We start from the raw sequence: 22,863 nt of genomic DNA, 5'->3' as shown, positions 1-22,863 counted from the left end.
GATGATGGTGATGATTTTGGTGATAAGGAAAATAGCTGTCGGGGCGATTCGGCAGCCAGCAACAAGTAAAAATGTACGCGCAAAATGTGCCTTGAGTGGCAAAAATGCAACGTGAATCCCATCGCGATTTGCACGGCCGTATCTATAAACTGTAGTTTTTGTTTTGTAATTTGTAACACAGCATTTCACTGGAGTTGAGTGATTTGTACTGAATATATATATGTTTTTTGGTAACTTTCCGACCGTCTCTTCTTCCTTTGATTTAATTCCAACTCTGCTCCCGGCGTCGCGTCGCCAAACGAAGAAGATCCGAACAAGGCGCTCGCTTCGCAAAGGGGTCACACCACAGAACCCGTTCCGGAGATAACTTCTGGTGACCCCCCCACTTTCTTACCCCCACACGAGGGGGGGGGGGGCGCCCTTTCCCACGCACACCCAGTTAACGGAGGTGTCTATCACATGATGGACCAACGAAAAAATACTTTTGGTGTTTTACCCGAAGCAATCGTATTTTAAATGCGCAGCAACACTCCCAAGGGCGCAGCCGGAGTAAGACGCCAATCAACAACAACAACAACGACGACGACGTTCGCTATAAACAAATTGTGTCCTCTGTGTGAATGTCAAACGCTTGTAGATGGCGAGTAGCAGTGCACGATTGGGTGACGTTCGCATTCATAATGGGAGCACGTGCATTGTGGGAGGTGCGACGAGAGAACATTCGTGAACGCCCACAGCTGGAATTTGGCCAAGACCGTTAAAAAAAACACCAAATTGAATGCGACTTTTCACGCGTATCTACTGATGTATTTTGAACCTCCTTTCGCACCGTACATGGCCACGCACGCTAATTGGAAGTGCAGGCGGGGAGGGGGGGGGTACATCAAACTGAACACGGGGGGAAAAAGAAGTGCAGCAATTGTTGAACTCGCGACCCTCGAGAACCCGGTTTAAACCACAGGCGACTGGAAACTGGATTCGAACTCGGGCAACTGCCCAAAAGGAGCTCGTGGTGATCTTTACAAAGACCACTTTTATTATTAAACACGTGCACAGCCAAATCATACGTGCACACTTGTATCTATTCACAGGCGTGCGCACGTGTGTGTGTGTGTGTACAATAATCATCTCGTTGTTTTATTCAAGGAAGCGCTCCGTGATCCAAACTCAACGGAGTGGCGTTGAGCTTGGAAGATTGGACGCCTTTTTTTTTCTAGGACGAACGACCGCCACCCACCCACGGACGGACGGGCTGGCACCAACAGGGTGGCGGCGCTACACACGGTGCTCGGGAAAGGGCAGCGCAGACAAAGCCACCGTTGTACCGTGCTTCTATGCTCCCACACCTCCGCAACCTTTTATCAGTGCGGTGCTAGACTGGGTTTTGGGGGGAGGGGGGGGGTGGGTGGGTGGGCCCTCGCCACTGCCGCGTGGGGTTGTGTGGCATCATTTGACCGCACTCCTCGCCGCGCTGGTCGGTGCGGGGCCGGTGATCGGAGTGCGGCACAACATCGGATCCGCGGCCTCGCGCCGTTCGCCGCAGGCCTACCGTGCCAACCGGCCCCGCTCCCGAGATCGGGGCCACTCGGCACGAGTTGGCCACGAGCCCCTTGCAGCGCGTGCGTGGCGGTGACGGCGCCTGCAAGCTGGCGCACGCCGAGCGCGTGCGTGCGAGGTAGAAGAGTTCACCGCCAGACACGCAGGGGCACGCGCGCTGTCACCACGCGGTGGTCTGCGCTGGATCCGGGACCCGGTTAGGGGGTTTAACGTACGTTGAACTTGCGTGTGTGTGTGTGTTGAACTTGTGTGTGTGTGTGTTGAACTTGTGTGTGTGTGTGTTGAACTTCTTTCGCGCCAACCGTATGTAGCCAACCTCTCTCATCGGAGGTGCGGGTAGGGGGGGGCAAAGATAACAAACTAAACACAAAAATAAGTTATAAAGAAATGAGTTTGCAATCTAGATGATTTGAAAGTGCTGCAGCTCCGGTGGCTTCCAAATATCGAAGCGAGGCTCTCTCTGGTTCGTGCCACGGGCAGGCAGGGCTACATTGTGGATAGCACAATCCATTGTTGTATCATACTTGGATGCTCCCGTGTTTGTGGTCCCAACCTTCACCAACTCGCACTGACCAGCGTGGAGAAGTACGGTTAAATAACCATGCAGCACCTGTCCTGTGAGGAGCGGCCCTCATCCAGCAGTGAATTGACAAAAGGGCTCGTGAATTATTTGAATTGTATAAAATGTTTAACTTCTTTCGGACCATACGTAGCCAACGGTTCTAATCAGAGGTGCGGGAAATTGATACTCTTTTGTATATCGTTTGGGATTGTTTGGGGCTCGCTACGAGTGGCTAGATATTGCATTCATCCTTGTACGAAAGGCTTCAATTTATGTCGGAATTATTTTTGACACCCGTTATAGAAGTGCGGGCAGAATGCATCGAAACGCTTGCGGTAGGGGGTGCTACATACACGTACAGTACGGTTGGGGGGGCTCTATACGTACAGTACGGACGGGCTGAATTGCATTGGGATTACGGAGAATGTGATTTTGGGATTACGTCCGTGCTGTCGCTTCAGGTTGCGTTGTTCTGCAGCACATTCTGTGACCGCAGAGTGCCGATTACAAAGCGTAGGCCAAGCCTAATGATGCGTGGCCTCATTTCATTTCCGGAGAACTCCCCTTAAGCTGCAGTGGCACGTTGTTTGAGTTTTTTTGTATTTGCCCTTCCACACCCCCCCCCCCCCCCAATTTCAATCCGGATTGAGTCCGTTCGGAACTGTCGCAGGCCGACGAAACGACGTTTTGCGTAGCATCTCATTCGTCGAGAGCGTCTTGTAGCGCGGCACTAATTTCACTCGAGAAAAAGGATGTCCAGAGGCGCGGGAGGGGGGGGCAAAAAACGTCTTGAGATTCTGACGGAAGGCGGGACGGCACCGACACAGATGTGCGGCCCAACGTGAGGGCAGGGAGCGAACTCCCAAGACGAGTGGAGCGAGAGGGCAGGGAGCGAACTCCCAAGACGAGTGGAGCGAGAGGGCAGGGAGCGAACTCCCAAGACGTGCAGAGCGAGAGGGGAGGGAGCGAACTCCCAAGACGTGCAGAGCGAGAGGGGAGGGAGCGAACTCCCAAGACGAGTGGAGCGAGAGGGCAGGGAGCGAACTCCCAAGACGAGTGGAGCGAGAGGGCAGGGAGCGAACTCCCAAGACAAGTGGAGCGAGAGGGGAGGGAGCGAACTCCCAAGACGTGCAGAGCGAGAGGGGAGGGAGCGAACTCCCAAGACAAGTGGAGCGAGAGGGCAGGGAGCGAACTCCCAAGACGAGTGGAGCGAGAGGGGAGGGAGCGAACTCCCAAGACGTGCAGAGCGAGAGGGGAGGGAGCGAACTCCCAAGACGAGTGGAGCGAGAGGGGAGGGAGCGAACTCCCAAGACAAGTGGAGCGAGAGGGCAGGGAGCGAACTCCCAAGACGAGCGGGGCGAGAGGGCAGGGAGCGAACTCCCAAGACGTGTGGAGAGAGAGGGCAGGGAGCGAACTCCCAAGACGTGTGGAGCGAGAGGGCAGGGAGCGAACTCCCAAGACGAGTGGAGCGAGAGGGCAGGGAGCGAACTCCCAAGACGAGTGGAGCGAGAGGGCAGGGAGCGAACTCCCAAGACGTGTGGAGAGAGAGGGCAGGGAGCGAACTCCCAAGACGAGTGGAGCGAGAGGGGAGGGAGCGAACTCCCAAGACGTGCAGAGCGACAGGGCAGGGAGCGAACTCCCAAGACGAGTGGAGCGAGAGGGGAGGGAGCGAACTCCCAAGACGAGTGGAGCGAGAGGGGAGGGAGCGAACTCCCAAGACGAGTGGAGCGAGAGGGGAGGGAGCGAACTCCCAAGACGAGTGGAGCGAGAGGGGAGGGAGCGAACTCCCAAGACGAGTGGAGCGAGAGGGGAGGGAGCGAACTCCCAAGACGAGTGGAGCGAGAGGGGAGGGAGCGAACTCCCAAGACGAGTGGAGCGAGAGGGGAGGGAGCGAACTCCCAAGACGAGTGGAGCGAGAGGGGAGGGAGCGAACTCCCAAGACGAGTGGAGCGAGAGGGGAGGGAGCGAACTCCCAAGACGAGTGGAGCGAGAGGGCAGGGAGCGAACTCCCAAGACGAGTGGGGCGAGAGGGGAGGGAGCGAACTCCCAAGACGTGCAGAGCGACAGGGCAGGGAGCGAACTCCCAAGACGAGTGGAGCGAGAGGGCAGGGAGCGAACTCCCAAGACAAGTGGAGCGAGAGGGGAGGGAGCGAACTCCCAAGACGTGCAGAGCGAGAGGGGAGGGAGCGAACTCCCAAGACAAGTGGAGCGAGAGGGCAGGGAGCGAACTCCCAAGACGAGTGGAGCGAGAGGGGAGGGAGCGAACTCCCAAGACGTGCAGAGCGACAGGGTAGGGAGCGAACTCCCAAGACGTGCAGAGCGAGAGGGGAGGGAGCGAACTCCCAAGACGTGCAGAGCGAGAGGGGAGGGAGCGAACTCCCAAGACGTGCAGAGCGAGAGGGGAGGGAGCGAACTCCCAAGACGTGCAGAGCGAGAGGGGAGGGAGCGAACTCCCAAGACGTGCAGAGCGAGAGGGGAGGGAGCGAACTCCCAAGACGTGCAGAGCGAGAGGGGAGGGAGCGAACTCCCAAGACGTGCAGAGCGAGAGGGGAGGGAGCGAACTCCCAAGACGTGCAGAGCGAGAGGGGAGGGAGCGAACTCCCAAGACGTGCAGAGCGACAGGGCAGGGAGCGAACTCCCAAGACGTGCAGAGCGAGAGGGGAGGGAGCGAACTCCCAAGACGTGCAGAGCGAGAGGGGAGGGAGCGAACTCCCAAGACGTGCAGAGCGACAGGGCAGGGAGCGAACTCCCAAGACGTGCAGAGCGAGAGGGGAGGGAGCGAACTCCCAAGACGTGCAGAGCGAGAGGGGAGGGAGCGAACTCCCAAGACGTGCAGAGCGAGAGGGGAGGGAGCGAACTCCCAAGACGAGTGGAGCGAGAGGGCAGCGAGCGAACTCCCAAGACGAGTGGAGCGAGAGGGCAGGGAGCGAACTCCCAAGACGAGCGGGGCGAGAGGGCAGGGAGCGAACTCCCAAGACGTGCAGAGCGAGAGGGGAGGGAGCGAACTCCCAAGACGTGCAGAGCGAGAGGGGAGGGAGCGAACTCCCAAGACGTGCAGAGCGACAGGGCAGGGAGCGAACTCCCAAGACGTGCAGAGCGAGAGGGCAGGGAGCGAACTCCCAAGACAAGCGAGGCGACAGGGCAGGGAGCGAACTCCCAAGACGAGCGGGGCGAGAGGGCAGGGAGCGAACTCCCAAGACAAGCGAGGCGACAGGGCAGGGAGCGAACTCCCAAGACAAGTGGAGCGAGAGGGGAGGGAGCGAACTCCCAAGACGTGCAGAGCGAGAGGGGAGGGAGCGAACTCCCAAGACAAGTGGAGCGAGAGGGCAGGGAGCGAACTCCCAAGACGAGTGGAGCGAGAGGGGAGGGAGCGAACTCCCAAGACGTGCAGAGCGACAGGGTAGGGAGCGAACTCCCAAGACGTGCAGAGCGAGAGGGGAGGGAGCGAACTCCCAAGACGTGCAGAGCGAGAGGGGAGGGAGCGAACTCCCAAGACGTGCAGAGCGAGAGGGGAGGGAGCGAACTCCCAAGACGTGCAGAGCGAGAGGGGAGGGAGCGAACTCCCAAGACGTGCAGAGCGAGAGGGGAGGGAGCGAACTCCCAAGACGTGCAGAGCGAGAGGGGAGGGAGCGAACTCCCAAGACGTGCAGAGCGAGAGGGGAGGGAGCGAACTCCCAAGACGTGCAGAGCGAGAGGGGAGGGAGCGAACTCCCAAGACGTGCAGAGCGACAGGGCAGGGAGCGAACTCCCAAGACGTGCAGAGCGAGAGGGGAGGGAGCGAACTCCCAAGACGTGCAGAGCGAGAGGGGAGGGAGCGAACTCCCAAGACGTGCAGAGCGACAGGGCAGGGAGCGAACTCCCAAGACGTGCAGAGCGAGAGGGGAGGGAGCGAACTCCCAAGACGTGCAGAGCGAGAGGGGAGGGAGCGAACTCCCAAGACGTGCAGAGCGAGAGGGGAGGGAGCGAACTCCCAAGACGAGTGGAGCGAGAGGGCAGCGAGCGAACTCCCAAGACGAGTGGAGCGAGAGGGCAGGGAGCGAACTCCCAAGACGAGCGGGGCGAGAGGGCAGGGAGCGAACTCCCAAGACGTGCAGAGCGAGAGGGGAGGGAGCGAACTCCCAAGACGTGCAGAGCGAGAGGGGAGGGAGCGAACTCCCAAGACGTGCAGAGCGACAGGGCAGGGAGCGAACTCCCAAGACGTGCAGAGCGAGAGGGCAGGGAGCGAACTCCCAAGACAAGCGAGGCGACAGGGCAGGGAGCGAACTCCCAAGACGAGCGGGGCGAGAGGGCAGGGAGCGAACTCCCAAGACAAGCGAGGCGACAGGGCAGGGAGCGAACTCCCAAGACGTGCTGAGCGAGAGGGAGCGGCGTTCCCCTCGTCCGATGCGATGGACCACGGGCTTGACAAGGAGGCCACTTGAGGCGGATCGGAGGTTGCCATTCCGTCGCTAGTCTCGTTCATCGGCACCTCATCGCTGCTATCGGTTGTGTCGTCCGCAAGCCCACGTGCTTTTCCGAACGGTCTTCCACACGCCGTTTCTCTGACCCATGTGTTCCTCAATCCTGCGATGCCGGTGTAGTCCCACCCGTGCCTGTCTCCACGCTTTCCAGCTCGCATTTCATATTTCCTTCATCGCATGCATCACGGGCAGGTCGTATCGTCGCAGATTGACGACATTGTCTCCACGAACGTTGCTTGTCCGTGTCGATTGCGGCTTTGCAACAGCACTCTCATCGGCGCCTGTTGGGTTAATCACCTTGATCCCAGTCCGCGTCCGGTAGCTGTGTGTTCCTGTTGTATCCCCTCCGACAGTGATTTTCTCTTGGCAAACTTGTTAGAAAATACGCGAGTGTTTTGTTTGCTTTTGCTCACGTTTACCTCGGCAGAACAGCTCAACAGAACTCGTCTCTCAAGTTCGCCAGTCGCTCCGTGGTCATGTTCATCGCAGAGACTCCTTTCGTGCTGCCCAGCAGACTCGGCGGCGGGGGTGGTCTGCAGGGGGGGGCCCGATGCCCCCTCCGGACGGCCTCCGTACAGCCGCCTTTGCTGCCGAGTGAACCCCCCTCGGCTCGGTGGGGTAGGGGGGGGGGGCGGTATCCTTCTCCACCGGGCCCAGAACACGAGAGCTGCGTCCCGTGGTGGAGGAGCGGCAGGCCATGGAGCCTCGCTCACTCGCTCGCTCCCTTCCAGCCTCGTCTGCCAGAGTGGGGGCCGTATCCAGCTGATGATGTTTCAGCACCGTTACTGGGGGAGGGCAGTGAGGCCCCCCCCCCACCAAGGTTCTTATCAGTGATCTAAGTTGATTTGACGGACACGAAATGAGATGGGAATGCTATTTTCAGGATGCCGAAATTTGGCGTCTGCCTCCTCTAATAGATACTTTGTGAACCAAGCGACGGGCGCGCGTGTTGATCGCTGGGTGTCGAGACGCTGAATCTCGACACCGGTCAGGCGTGTGCTTGTGTTGAACCAATGCTGCTGAAAGCACTCCCAGAAGACCGCGGTGGCCGATGGGATGTGTAAAATAAAAGTCGACAGTTGTACGTGCAGGGAGGGGTAATCGTCTGCTTATTGATGATGTTACACTGCACTTGCATCCTCCACGGCGCTGCTACTGATTGTTCTTCTGTATTGGGTAGCACGGAGCGTGCAATCCGGGGCTTTGTGTCGCGGGGTCGATGCGAACGTAACATTGCATAAGACCACCCACCTACACGGGATATCATCGCGTGATCTATTGGAGGAGGTGCACCGTATAGGTTGGCGAGCTGTCTTTACCACACATGCGTGGTTATCCCCCCCCGTGTGTAGGGGATTTCTCCGGGCGCGCTTCGTCTCCTTCAATGAAGTGGGGAAAAAAAAATACTCCCAAAAAAGGATCTGGAATAAAGAGCCAGGGCCAAATACTTTTGTAAAAGGAGCTTCGTGATTCGGTCAGGAATTTCCTGGTAAATATTGAACCTTTAATTCATCAATATTTTACGTGTACTTTAATATATAAACACCTTCGTATTACTAACGGCGTCTCGGAGCGCTGTAGAGGAGGGATGCCGAACACGTCTGTGCGATGTAAATGCAAGACATTTAAATGTGATTTATCAGCGGAGCAGTGTTCTCGAGGCCCATGCAATTTAAAGGTAATAAAAGGTTATATCCGCACCAGACTTAAGGTCGGTGACAGAATTCTTCAGTAAATTTCACGTGGTTCATATATTCGCTACGGGGTTTTTTGTTTGTTTTGGCCGTGAGCGGAAATCGAACTCGGGTCGCCGGCATCGTCGCCGTGGTGCTGCGCTAACCACAGCGCCACCACTCCTCAGACCGCCCTCCCCCCCCCGCGCGCTCCTCCTCCACACGTGGCAGTGTGATCACTCCTCCCCCTGCAGACACGCGCACAGGACACACGCACACAGGACACACGCACACAGGACACGCGCGCACAGGACACGCACACGACACGCGCACAGGACACACGCACACAGGACACACGCACACAGGACACGCGCGCACAGGACACGCGCGCACAGGACACGCGCGCACAGGACACGCGCGCACAGGACACGCGCGCACAGGACACGCGCGCACAGGACACGCGCGCACAGGACACGCGCGCACAGGACACCCGCACAAGACACACGCGCACAGGACACACGCGCACAGGACACACACGCACAGGACACGAGCACAAGACACGAGCACAGGACACGCGCACAGGACACTCGCGCACAGGACACACGCGCACAGGACACCCGCACAGGACACGAGCACAGGACACTCGCGCATAGGACACACGCGCACGGGACACACGCACACAGGACACGCGCACAGGACACACACGCACACAGGACACGAGCACAGGACACGAGCACAGGACACGCGCACAGGACACACGCGCACAGGACACACACGCACAGGACACGCACAGGACACACACACAGAACACGCACAGAACAACACAACTCGTGACGTGGGGTGATGGGAGGGATGGGGGTGGTCGCAGCAGCAGGAGGAGGGGGCAGAGGGGGAGGCGCAGGACAACGAGGAATAAACAGCCGGGAGCACGACTCGCTGTGGGCTGAGTGACGCTCGACTCGCGCGCGTCTGGAACGGCGTCCCCCTCCGCCTCCTGATAACCTCCCCCGAGTTTACAAACCGCGCCGTCTCTCGCACAGAGAGATTCCTCCCAGTGGTTGTTGTTGGTGGTGGTGGTGGCGGCAACTGGCAAGCACAATTGTTCAAGGTACGGGGAGACAGCAAGCGTGCGCGCACACACAACACACAGTTTAAATATATACTGTACGATGTCATATACTGCTCTGTGTTTATACACACACATGTACAACACCTCGATATATCGGCAAATTGGTGAAACTACAATAGGCAACGATTCGGTCGAGGGATCCATAGCAAACAGTGATGGGGGGGGGGCAGATGGAGGTGAGTGAGATGATGATGAGAGTTGATCGTACGGATTTACTTGCGCGTGCATTGCCCCGTCTCATGTATTGTCAATGTCGCGTCTGTAATTTGGGGGGGGGGAGGGGGGGTGCCTGTCAATGTGTTTGGCCGGCGCAGGTGATGGTGGTGGTCGTGGGGGTGTGAATCGTATTATCTCTGGGGCTTTTTGTCGTTTGTAAGCTGGCAACGCTGGGGTTTGTGGAGTTGTTGTGTCGACTCTGTGTGTGTTTAAAAAAAAAACCCATCATCATCACCACGGGAGAGACAAAGGCGTCCCGGACGTGCTTCTGTCCACTCCCACACCATCACCCCGTCGTGAGCCCTTGCGGATCCTCGTCGGTGCTTCGCAGGCTCGCCTGACCGGCACTTGCCCCGGCGCTCTGTGGAGGCTACACGGGGGGTGTGAGGGGGGTCTTTGTCTCCGTCTTGCCAGTGCTGTTTGTCCTTTGCTGTGTGGAGGGAGCGGTGGCGCAGCGGATGAGACACCCCGGCCGCTGATGAACGCTCCTTGGGATCCGCCCCACACACAAACACACCGAGGGTCTACCGGGCCTGCAATGTGTTCGCCGGGTCTCGCGTGTGTCAACGTCAGCATTGTGGGGAGACTTAATGCCGCGGCCGGGCGTGGTGCTGGCCACGACACCACATGCCCGAGGAATGTAACAGGTGCTCGCAAACAGCACCTCGAACCGTAAACAGCCTCTGTGTGTGTGTGGGTGCATTAACATCCGAGTTGTGTTGGCATTGATGGCGATAATCCGGCGTCTCAGCAGCTCACTCTGAGCTGCTGATGGGGACGTCACCGACATAAACAAACGGCCCCCTCCTCGTGGCACTCGCACTGGCAGCATTTAATTCTCACACGGACACAGCCACACACACGCAGACACACACGCGCAGCCACACACACACACGCGCAGACACACACATTCTGTCATGTCCACACACACGCGGACACACACGCAGACACATCCACACACACGCAGACACATCCACACACACACTCTGTCACGTCCACACACACACGCTGACTCTGTCACGTCCACACACACACGCAGACACATCCACACACACGCAGACACATCCACACACACGCAGACACATCGACACACACACACGGACACACACGCAGACACATCCACACACACGTAGACACATCCACACACACGTAGACACATCCACACACACGCAGACACATCCACACACATCCACACACGTACGCAGACACATTCACACACACCAACCGCTACTAAGTGTCGGTGACGTCACCAGGGCGCATGTGCCAGGCTAGGTTCATGTTTTTGTTTTTTCTTGCGGTTGCACCCGATTCAATAACCGAATGGCTCACAGGGCTATACCAAATAAATGGAACTGAACTGAGGTGCACGTTAAGGCCACGTAAAGTGTCGAACGCTCGCTGGCAGGTCACGGTACAGACCAGGTGCCACGGGCCGACTGACTGAGATGAGTGGCTGATGCACCACCTGTGCCCCCTACTGTGCCAACTTGCTGTGCTTTATCCACCCGGCGCTCCGCTCGTTGTTGTGAGCGTCGCTCCTCCGCCCTCCGTTGCTGTTGGAGGACGACTGCCTCCAATTGCCCAGTAGCAGCGTCCTTCACGAGCCTCCTCCACAGAGGCCGATCTTGACACCACTGGTACCAGTCATCGGCAAGTCCACTCAGCTCCACGTCCTCCTGTACCACATCACTCCATCTCTTCTCTAGCCCGTGCCGCGCCTGTTTAGCCCCCTCGATCCGGCCGAACAAAAGCCGTTTGGACATACGGCGATCGGGCATGCGGTCGACATGACACACGGACACATTCACACACACACAAAAGACAAAGATCCCCCGTTGGTGCAAGTGCTGTTAGCGAGCACCTATGAAGGCCGGAACGGCACACGAGGGTGTGGGTGGCCAGCAACCACGCCCGGCCGCCTTTGTCTCCCTAGTGGTGATGTTTACACACCGCACCAGATACTCATTTGACGCTTAGTCGACCTAGGGGAGGCCCAGGATCGGTTCAGATAATAGTCACTGGGTGTTGACGGCCGTGAGCGGGAATCAAACTCGGGTCGCCAGATTCGTAGTGCGGCGCGCTAACCGCTACACTATCGCTCCCCACACACACAGACACATCCACACACAGGTGCACATTCACACGCACACGTGGACACATCCACACACGGCCACGACACAACGCCGTTCGGTGTGCACGCCTCAAGTCGAATGGCAAAGCGTCTCGAGCGTTGAGCTTTCACGCGAGCTTTTCACACGGCCATCATTAAACCAACTTGAAACGAACGCCAACCCTCGCGATCTGCCGTTGTCTGTTGTGATTTCGGCCCCAGCCCCTCGCTCCTGCGCCTATCGCAGACGAGCAGAATGCCCCAAATCTCGAGTCCGCGCGACATCGCTCCACTGCCACGCTCCGCCTTTCCGCGTTTACCAAATTGCTCCTCGCCATTCAAAATACAAAGTGAACTCGTTCACACGCCGCACGCGCCCGATGATTGGCAAACGCGGTCCCACGATTGTTCAATTGCGTCCCACGTGACGCGCTAAGCAATGAGCGCGCGCTGCGTTAAATAGGAGCCGATTTAAAATTAAGATTGAGATCTTAGTCTGCGTGCACGCGCACACGTGTCCCACGTGTGCGCGTGCACGCGTGGCGAGGATGGAAGTCTGAGGTGAGTGTGGAAATAACCGAGTGAACAGTATTTGCCCATGAGCTGGACACGGGCAGTGTCTGGTTGCTTTGTTATGAAACAGAACATCACACGAACGTGTGGCGCACGTGAGCTGTGCCATATCCTTCGGTTTGTCGCCGAGGGGCAGTGAGCGTTTTTATTTTGAAGTGTCATTTGCCTCTTGGCGAGAGACCCCCACCTGATTTTGCGTTGCTTAAACAACTGCTGCGCGATGGACTGAAACGCATTGTATCATTTATATGCGCAGTTACAGAAACGGAGTTCTGCTCATCTGTGCTTTTACAATTAATGCGGGGTTTGTTCTGTTTACGGCCTATGTAACGACACCGCCACCCAAAGCAGACCCCTGACTCTCTGTTCTCGTTACTTGCCGCTTGCTTTCTTCCTTCCTGCTTGCATTCACCGTCGTTAAAGCTGTAAGCGACGGTGGGGTGGGAGGTGCAACCCCATCGTGGTGTAAATATAGCACAGGGCCCCAACACCCACACTTTTGTGGTGGCTTGTTTGAAGATGCGCTCTTGCGTTCAATGTGCGTCTCGCTCGAGACAAAACGTTTGCTCTCATTGCAATTGTTAAACGCCTTCTATGCATAGGAGCGGCGGGCACAGTTTACGCTTTGCCCGAGGCTGTTTGATTTCACCAATGCACGATGCCAACACCTATCGCTGCCTGCATGCATGAGACGAGGAGGGGGCGTTGCTTTTTGGGGATGAGACCCCCACCCCGCCCCCCCCCCCCACGGCTAGAAGGGGTGATTGCAATCACGGATGAGACTGGTGACGGAACGACAGCCCCAAAGGTGGGGCATCGTGCTGGAGAGGATGGCCTCCCCCCCCCCCCCCGATGACACGGAGCGATGAAATCCGCTGGTGCGCCACGGACCGCGCCGGATTGGTTTTAGCGTCACGTGAGGGACGGCAGCGGCGTGGAGAGAGGCCTTCATCCAGCAGTGGGTAGACTGTGGCTGATGATGATGATGATGATCGTGGCGATGATCCTCGTCAACGTTACTTGTGTTACGATTCAAACTGCCATGCGACGACCACATTTTAATATGCATCCTGAGTGGTCTTATCAGTCACGCTGTCCCTGTAGAGTGTACGAAGCTAATATGCGATGCTGTGGAGAATTGTCAGTAACAGCATGCTGGAAGTATGTCGAGGCGGAACCTGGCTTTGTGCCTCCACATATAAATATACGTTTGAGTCAATCGGCCCTATTAGCTTTCCAGACCAATAGCATCCACCAGGAATCGTTTAGAAAAGCAACCTCTGGACCGTTTTCGACGTTTTTGGGTCTCATCAGCAGAGTCAGGCCTTATTAAACTGCTGGATTGCCCGATGTTATTGGTAGGAGCGCTCGCCATCGGGACCGACTGGGTGCCCTGTTCAGCGGCAAGGAGCAATATTCCATGATTATTCTTTTTACGGGAATAGTTTGGTCGACTTTGGGGTCTCAATGACGGCTCTTCTTCTCCCAGCGCTGTGCCAAGCAGCCAAGAAGAAGCGCTCCCATTGACGCTTGTGCTCCTCTGGAACAACGCCGCCGCCGACGACTTTGGCTGCGCGCTCGCTCCGGTGACCCAGAAATTCCAGCGCGTGTCCGTGCCTGTACCCCGCTAGTGCCACGCGGAAGCCTAGAGGGGGGAGGAGTACCCAGGAAACTGCTTCACACTCGCTCCGGTGGCGGTAGTGGCGTGGCGCTGGCCACCCACATCCCCCTTGTGTGCCGTGCCGCCTATCGTAGACTCTCACTAACAGCACTTGCCCCAAAAGTCTGTTAAGGCCATAACGGGGGATCTTTGTCTTGTGGATATGTGGACTGTTGGCAGCTGTGGCGCCAAGCTTGGCACCTTAACAAACTGAGACGAATCACGAGAGGCAGCACAAACATGTTTTTTTTTCGTAATTTTCATTGACCTGTATTCATAACGCCCCTTATTTACCTAGGAAAACCTCGCTCGCTCGGGGAATGTTGGTCCAATGCCATTATTGATCAGAAGTTGGCATGTGGCAGGCAGTAAGCCAGAATACCTGGGGAAAACCCCCCCACACACACACACGAAAGGTATTTTAACACCAAAAGACCCACATGGGTAGATTTAAGAATAATTTTCGTCCCCTGTCATCTCCTGGCTACCCAAGCCTTCACCGCCCTGGGTAGTATTCCCATCCAAGTACTCCGTATTCTGATCGTTGCATACCTTTTGAGATTCGCCATTGGCCTTGTGTGTCTACACGGTATGTGCAATGACATCATCAACACCGTCATCGTCCGTGGTCAATCCACTGCTGGATGAAAGCTAACCCTAATCAGCCACCTTCTCAAGCGATCGGGGGGGGGGGGGGGGGGGGAGTCCCCACGCCCACAATTCCTCTCGCCCACGATTCCTCTCGCCCACGATTCCTCTCCTTGACTGCCACCTCTGCTCAGCGTTGGCGATGTCTACTAGCTTTGCAGTTTTTCGGTGAACTGTGAGCATTTACTTTTTTTAAGTGAGCGTTGTGTAACTTCTCTTGTCAGCAGCAACTCAAATGTTGGCGTGCCCGGTCATGGTGGTGACCTCGCCGTAAGCATTATTGCAATGTGACAAGTTGCGGCTTGACACACTGGGCTATTAAAGGGACTGCCTGTGGTTAATTCGCGGATGTGTGCCTTGGTGAACTCGCGCTTTGCACCGGCAAGGCCTGTCTCTCGGGTGCCTTTCTGTGCGGAGTTTGTATGTTCTCCCCCTGTTCTGCATGGGTTTTCTCCGGGTTCCTCCCAAAGCTAAAAAAAAAATCTTAAACACTGCCCCATACAATGTAATTGGTATTGGCCAGGCGTCTCAATGTTGAAAAAGTACCTTGCACATTACTGGATATTTATTAAGAATGGTGCCATCGCCCCCCCCCCCCACCCTTGCCGCGAAAACACGGCAGGACCCTCCTGAAAAATTCGCGTTGAGCCTCGGCGACGCGTACAAGCGAGCGTTGTAACGGCGGTGGCAGCGGCGATGATGACGACGATGATACCTCGAGGCCGTTCAGCGTAGTGGTGGTGGCGGCGGCGAGTGTGCTTACCGCCAGGACCGGTTCGCTCAACCTTGACCCACTCCTCCTCATCCTCGATGCTTCGGTGCCAAATTTTTACAAAGCACACCAACTGCTGTAGAGTGGACGTTCAAAGGCACTTTGCCGTCCTGCGTGAGAGCACGTCGTTTTTAGTTTTTAGTTTTATTGTCCTTCCCCCGCGCCCTCCGATTAACACGGTGGGCTACGTGCAGCGCGGAAGCAGTTCGATGTACACACGTGCGTTGTGTGCCAGTGTCCAAATTGTATATTTGCAAGTATACCACCACTTGGCTGTTGGTGCAGGGCTCCATTGCAAAAGAGATGGCGAATCTTTAATTTAGTAGCGGTGGAGCGGTTTGCGCAGCGGTTCGAGCTCCGTGCTCCAAACACGGCTGCCTCGGTTCGATTCACGGTCGGCATCAGCGGCGGGTGGCATGTCGACTGGGACTACGCCGGCCCCTTGCGCCAACTTACACTGACCAGCGTGGTGAAGTATGGTCCAAATGACCGCCGTGACCAGCACGGCCTGTGGAGGCATTCATCCAGCTGTGGATCGATAAAGACCTGTAAGTAAATACAATATAAAAACAAACAAACATAACGGGGACGCCGGAATGGTACTGCAGGGTTTCTGTGCTAGAATATACCCTTGAAACGGCGCGTCGTTTTGTTACGGCCGCTGCCGGGCCTGGGACGTTCCTCCGAACCCCTCTTAACGGAACCGCCGCAGCGATTACACCGCCGGCCGCAGAGGGGCCTGCCGGAGTCTGCCTGCTTCCACGGCACGCCCGCGCTCCCTTTGTCCACAGTTCCCCTCGTCGCCGGCGAGGACCCTTAGTGGAGCGTTCCCCCATCCTCGCCGGGGAACGACCGCCGTGTGCTTGTCGCCGCCGTCGCTCCCTCGACCGTACGCCGTGCCGCGTTTCTATTCCCGGTGGCCGGTTCATTTTGCCGCCGCTTAAGTTTTTTTGCACGGACAAATAGGGAGAGCCGGGGCCCGCGCCCGGCTGCCTGCGCTGCTGGCACGGATGGCGTGGCCGCTAAATATAAGCGATGCCTTCACCCCGTGAAGCAGAATGAGCTGCGTGCGTGCGTGTGTGTGCGTGTGTGAGCGCGTGCGTGTGTGTGCGTGTGTGAGCGCGTGCGTGCGTGCATGTGTGTGTGTGTGCGTGTGTGAGCGTGTGTGCGTGTGTGAGCGCGTGCGTGTGTGCGTGTGTGAGCGCGTGTGTGAGCGCGTGTGTGAGCGCATGCGTGTGTGCGTGCGTGTGTGAGCGCATGCGTGTGTGCGTGTGTGTGTGAGCGCGTGCGTGCGTGTGTGAGCGTGTGTGCGTGTCTGAGCGTGCGTGCGTGTGCGAGCGTGCGTGCGTGTGCGAGCGTGTGTGCGTGTGCGAGCGTGTGCGAGCGTGTGTGCATTCCCGCTTGGCACTTGAGAGCGCCGCGGCAAATCTTTCACGTGGCATCCTGGCTGCTCCTCGAAAGCCTGCGGGCGTGTGCGACGATGATGCTGTAGCTGCTGCTGGCAGGCGGCGCAGCAGCTATATTGAGTGTGTAGGCGCTGCAATTGCTCTGGGATTCACGGGCCAACGGAGGTGCCAGGCGACGCTGGGGGGAGGATGGTGAATAGGTGAGGGGGAATAACATCTCATTACTTACACCCAACAGGGCCCAGGCCAACCACGATAGTTTGCTGGGTGTCAGCCACTGCTGGTTTTAGCTTCCTGTATGTGCCTTTGGCTCTTGGGTGCGTGGTTCAATAGTTACAACCGCCTCCACCACGACCACCGTAATCTGTTCCTTTGCCATCGCAAACACAGATGGTCTCTGCTTTGCTTAGAGAAGCCCAGTCAGCCAAAATATTGAGATTGCTCTTTGTCTTATCCCCTTTTCATATTTGTCACTCTAATCGGACAAATAAATAAGTGGCAAGGCCCGAGTGCTTGAGGGAAAGTTGTTGTTTTGAAATCCTCTCGGCGTTTGGCTTTAGACCATCATACCACTGTGAGGAGTCACCAGTTGTTGGCTCACGGATGCCTGTGGAGGTTACCAGCACCTCATGCTCGTTAAATCAAAGCCATTTTTGATTGGGCTACTTTACTGTCATCATCATCGTGGTCATCAGTGTGTTGTGGACAACGTGCTAACAGGCCAGGCGTGCGGCCATATCAAAATAATTTAAAAACATGTTGAATACAATTGTGGTTGGTTACCGTTATCGCCATCATCATCATCGGCCACGATTAATCCACCGCTGGATGAAGGCCTCTTCAAGCCATCGCCACCTCTTGTGGCTCCTGCGAAGTAATAATCCGTCTGGCGCTTATAATCTTTGTTTTTTTCGGTAAAGTCGCGTAGATAAAACTAAATCAAAATAAAAGAAAACAACTCAATCAAATCACGACGTTTCGGAGGCAACACAAGCTTCCGTCTTCAGGTGGAACAGTCACAGCAAGATCGCTGCATCAAGTGGGGAGGCTCTGAGAGCCTCGAGCTTATATACAGGTTAAGGTGGGGGGGGGGGAGGAGCCAAGCAGGGAGCAACGACGAGGCCAAGTTAATCCGTCTTTTGTTATGTTGAGGGTTCGGGGGAAGCGGTGCTTCACTGCACGGGGGTAATGAAAAATGGTTTAAAAAAAGGCTGTGCGCTTACAAGGTAGCTGAAGTTTTGACTTGCTTTGGCGCTTATTCGAAAGCCGGCTTTACCGCTCCATCTCCCCACGGCGGCCGTCCTCTCGGGCGCTTTCCCTTCCTTTGGCTGAGATAGGATCGGCCCAAATGTTGCTCCTCTGGCAGGTGCCCCCTGGCTCATGTTCCCTCGATCCCGTGCGATGGGCATCCAGCCCGCTGGTCACCTCCTCGCAAAGCCGCGCCCCACGCCGGAGCCCTCGAGCCCCGTGACTCTCGGTCGGACCGTCGAGGGGCGTTTCTCTCGCTGGCGTGGCACGGCACAGCAAGCGGGCACGACGGTCGTTCCATCGCCAGCCACGAACGCCGTCGGTGACGAACGACGCCCTAACCTGTCCTGCACTCCCCGCCCCCACCCCCCCCCCCCAATATTCCCCCTTTTTTGCCGAGCCGCACAAACGCTCGAACAACCCCCACAATCGACACGGCATGGGGGGGGGGGGGCGGGGGGGGAGGCCTTTGTCCAGCAAAAGGGCATTGCCTTTATTTATTGATAATTTATTACCATTGTTACGGACACGGATGTAAAACGAACGGGGCGAGCGGTAGCCACCACGGTCGCTCCGTGTTGTGTGGACGGTGGGGGAGGGGGCGTTACCCCTGTAGGCGTCGCGTGGCGCGCGTGCGGATGAAGAAGCGGCGTTTAACAACTCCTTAAAGCGGTAAAGTCGTCGCGCAGACCTAGAAAATTCGCTTCCTAAATGCCACCGGACGGTTGACCAAGTACGAGGCGCTGTAAAACAGCCGCAGGTGACCCTTGACACGGCACTGGAATCGCATCCTAAGATCCACGCGACGGTCGCATCGCAGAAAGTCCCCCCCCCCCCCCCCCTAGATTTTTGGATAGTTGCCCTTCGCGAAATGTTGTCACGAGGAAGAACCCAGAGAGTCGTCCGCATCTCTCGACAAACATTCACAAAATTGGCAACACCGGTCAGCATGCCAGACGGCGTGTGCGACCGTTGAGCCTGTCGCAATTAGACGTAGCTTTTGAATTAGTCTTCAGTATCCCGTCGCACGGATTGAATTCTGAAGCGTTCCACTGGCTTCAAGAATAATAGATGGTTAAATAAAAAACAAAGTGAGAACCTTCCGTGCGCATTTTATCCGCCCGTGGAAAAATCGACAGAGCAACGCGCTTTTAAAAGCGCATCGATAGCGGTGTCTTGAGCGGTCGGCTCTTTCCGCCGCGGCGCACCCGGGGCGACGACCTCAAGTTACCCCCCGGCTCTGCGCCGCTTCGGTCCCAAACGCTGGCGTGCTGTGGCATCGATCAGGCGTCGTGGTTGGTAAGTAATCGCCGCTGGCGGTGGCATTTTCAAAAAGCGCCGCCACCGCACGTAATCGGCGTGAAGCCGGTAGACTGCCAACATCGGGGCTCCACTGCCTGCAACTTTGAAGCTCTGGATTTCTCAGTGTTTCCAGGTTTAGGAGAACAGGACTGGTGAGTGAGGTGTAAGGGATGTGATAACTTTTTACGAAGTAAAATGGACAAGATAAAAAAAAATGGATTCCCGTTCAAATATGCAAACCTGGCTTCTCCGCCTGATGAAGCTAGTTGTAATTGCTGGCAAAACGTCGTACTCAGATTGTCAATGTTGTAGATTTGCTCTCCAACACACCGCTGTGCTGTACTAGTAACGAATTGGCATCTTCTGTTTACGCGACAAACCTTACTAGTTGTCTGTGTCGTGGGGTGGCGGGTTTAACGACACATTTATATTTACGCGATCGAACCCAAAAAACCTCTTTTGGATGCGTTGGAGGGTTGCTCGTTTAGCTGTTTACGAGCAGGAGCCAGTGGTGGAAATTCCACATTCTTATGGCAGCGCCAAGCCCATGTGCAGTACAATCTGCCAATAAAGTGGTTCTCATTTAATTGCCTTGGATACAAACTTGCATATTTTTAGGCGTGAGCCACACATTCTGAGCAGTGTGCACGTCGGCAGCGTGGAATCTTCACCGTGTTTGATCTGATATTGTAAATAAATAAATATATATTTCGCTTTGTCAGAAACATCCTAATTCACCATTCGTTGTTTTCTCTGCGTCCATGGTGGTCACTCAATGAACCCGAACAATCAGCACGGAACGTGACACAGTCAACAACAACAACAAAAACCTTCCAATTTACCATTCCGTGTCTCTCTCTCTCTCTCTCAACAGGGACGCCTTTCGTAACGATCAGCGCAAGTTGACGGAGCCGCCGGGAGCCTTGTCCGATCATCTTCGGCTTGAAACTCGCTTGGAGAGACGGACAACGAGACCGTTGTTGAAAAGGGCCCGGCCTTGTACCGTGCTTGCGACCGACGAGGGGAGCGTCTCACGAACGACGCCGACGCGCTTGAAACCGAAATGGAGAAAGGTCCCGTGGAGCTGAGGATGGTGACTCCCATTCCCGACGGAACGGGAAGTTTGAACGGCTTTGCGGACGCCTCCCGGAGCCAGTACGAGGGGTACGTACGCGCCGGCGGTGGCGGCTCTTGACGGTGGCCGTCCCCCGCGCTGGTTCTTTTGTCGACGCTGAATTAATCTTGTGACGCTGGCTTGCAAACGCCGCCTGCGACGGCAACATTGGCGGTTTGCGAATAAGATATACGATGCCGTTCAATATGAATCATATTTAATGTACTGCAGACGTACGCCGTAGTTAGTTGCCTACTGTTATTAGCGCCACCCTAATTGCGGAGAAGAGATTCACTCGGAGGTCTTCTTTGAAACGAGGGGCTTGTTGCTCCAAGTGGATTTTCACCACAGCTCTTGTGCCAAGCAAGGGGGGCACTTTGAAGCCACGTGAAGTTTAGAAAGGCTCACGGGCAAGAGGTCACGGGACAGACCCGGATATTGTTGTTGAAATTAATAGTATAAATCCTGCCTCGCGATTGGCTGACAGCGGCGCCTATCGAAATTTCCTTGCAATCGAAGGCAACCTGCGATTGAACCGGTGAATTCCCACCAGTGAATTCCCACCGGTGAATTCCCACCGGTGAATTCCCACCGGTGAATCACCACCGGTGAATTCTCACCGGTGAATTCCCACCGGGAGAACCTCTACAGTAACCAAGGTAGTCCACCAGGGCAGCGTTGGTATGAACTGTGAAGACTACGACAATTATAAACCGTCACGTGTCAAATGTAAAGACGCGTCCATGCCTGTCGACCCATACGCTCCACCCGTGTTCTTGTACAGGGGAAATTGAGTTTTCAGGCCCATACGGCATACAGCCGTTTCAGTACGGGCAAAAACAAAACAAAAGTTTATATTTGTGTTGCTCCCTTGTGATGAGACGTTGTAGGATGAACGTTGAGATTTAGAAGGGCACGGGGTGACCCATAAGGTCAGAATTGGTTTGTAATAAGGTGGGCACTGAGAAGGGGGGTTGACAGGTATACGTATCATTTGTTCTGTTAATTGCCTCTTAAGGGCATGTGCACAGTACTGCGCAGTGCATTTTCAGCCTGACACCGCTGTTATCGACGGCGATGGTGGTGTTGATGATGATGATGATTTTCGTGAACACTTTCCAACCGAGATTGAAGGCGTTCATGCATTACCTCCATCCCTCCTGAACTGGGATGGGGGGGGGGGCGTGCTATAACCCTCGTGAAGATGGCACAAGATTAGCAAACCCATAGTATAAAGTTGTGTTGCTCATAGGGATGCACTTGATTGAGTCAAAACCGGCCATTGTGATCCCAGCATTTGCCTAAAACTTGGAGACACGGACCAGAGCAGTAGGAATTATTTGCAACTATGGCTCCGAATATTTCCCTGACAGATACCCGCTGGCTTCCATGCCCCTGATTAAATAGCTCAATTATGTATTTTCCAAAGGTTAACACTTTTGCAGCTGCGGTTGAAAACGCTTATGCTGTTGCTCCGGTTATGACTTTTTCTCTGGTGACGCGGGAGGCGCAGATAACCCAGCGGATCGTTAAAAAACAAACCGCAGGGTCCATTGCCTGCTCGGATCGTCACGAAGCAAAAGTCGCCAGCCAGTTTCTCCAGGGACAATGTACACAGCCAAACGGGTACAACTCTACTTTTAAAGGGTAGGGTTATACCAATCAGTGGCTCAGGCGGGCTAAACAGCGCAGCGTCGACCCGAGTTCGATTCCCGGTCACGGTTAACATCGGTGGCAAGAGATGTCTGAACAGGTCCCGAATAAGTGAATAACCCCCCACCCCTTCGCCAAACCCACAGTGACCGACGTGGTGAAGTATAGCCAGACAAACCTCCATATATATTTCATTCAACAATTGCAAATCACTCGAACTGCGTTTACATTTGCACTGCAATGACATATCAATGATTGCCCCCCCCCCCCAACTCACCCTTGCCAACATGATTTGTTTGAACCGGGGTCTTGTGTGCGTTACAGGACTAATGGGGACGTTGAGGAGACGGAACGTTTTTTGCCAGACGGTCAGGTGAACAAGCCGGGGAAACAGTTCACAGATGTGAGACCCGCACGCACAAGCACGCACAAGCACGCACAAGCACGCACAAGCACGCACGCGCGTGTGTGAACACGCGAGCATACATAAGTACGCAGACGAGCACACATACGCACGCGAGCGCACACACACACGCACGCGAGCACGCACGCGAATGCCCGGATCCATGGCTCATGGATCAGAGCACTGGACCAGCACGGATGAGATGCAACATTCGAATCTGGGTATCGGCCACTTTTTTGCCTGGTCAAAAGTGACTAAACATAACGAAAATCCATAATTTCAGGTAGGATAAATTACTCCTGTGAGATTAAACGATATCATATATTGGTTTGACTGCCATGCAACGAAGATCAATAGGACATCATGTTTCCCCGGGT

At 55.8% G+C, this 22,863-nt stretch overlaps 1 protein-coding gene across 3 annotated transcripts in view; it reads left to right on the top strand.

The window, feature by feature from the left end:
* The window catches only part of LOC116952283 (sodium-coupled neutral amino acid transporter 3-like), a 138,009-nt gene that overhangs the window by 62,654 nt on the left and 52,492 nt on the right, over positions 1 to 22,863 (top strand). For 2 of the 3 annotated variants that reach the window (XM_076074154.1, XM_076074155.1), the window contains 2 exons: positions 20,191 to 20,480; positions 22,408 to 22,486. In XM_076074154.1, the coding sequence (XP_075930269.1) occupies positions 20,380 to 20,480; positions 22,408 to 22,486 (180 nt within the window). In that variant the 5' untranslated portion in view covers positions 20,191 to 20,379. Of the gene's footprint in view, positions 1 to 9,154; positions 9,361 to 20,190; positions 20,481 to 22,407; positions 22,487 to 22,863 lie in introns of those variants that run through there. The other variant, XM_076074153.1, reaches the window with a different exon arrangement.

This window comes from Petromyzon marinus, chromosome 46, assembly GCF_048934315.1.
Source record: "Petromyzon marinus isolate PM22_M1 ecotype Great Lakes invasive population chromosome 46, UKy_Petmar_22M1.pri1.0, whole genome shotgun sequence".
Lineage (NCBI taxonomy): Eukaryota > Metazoa > Chordata > Hyperoartia > Petromyzontiformes > Petromyzontidae > Petromyzon > Petromyzon marinus.
The sequence above is the reverse complement of the archived record's forward strand: the minus strand, read 5'-3'. Positions and strand labels throughout refer to the sequence as shown.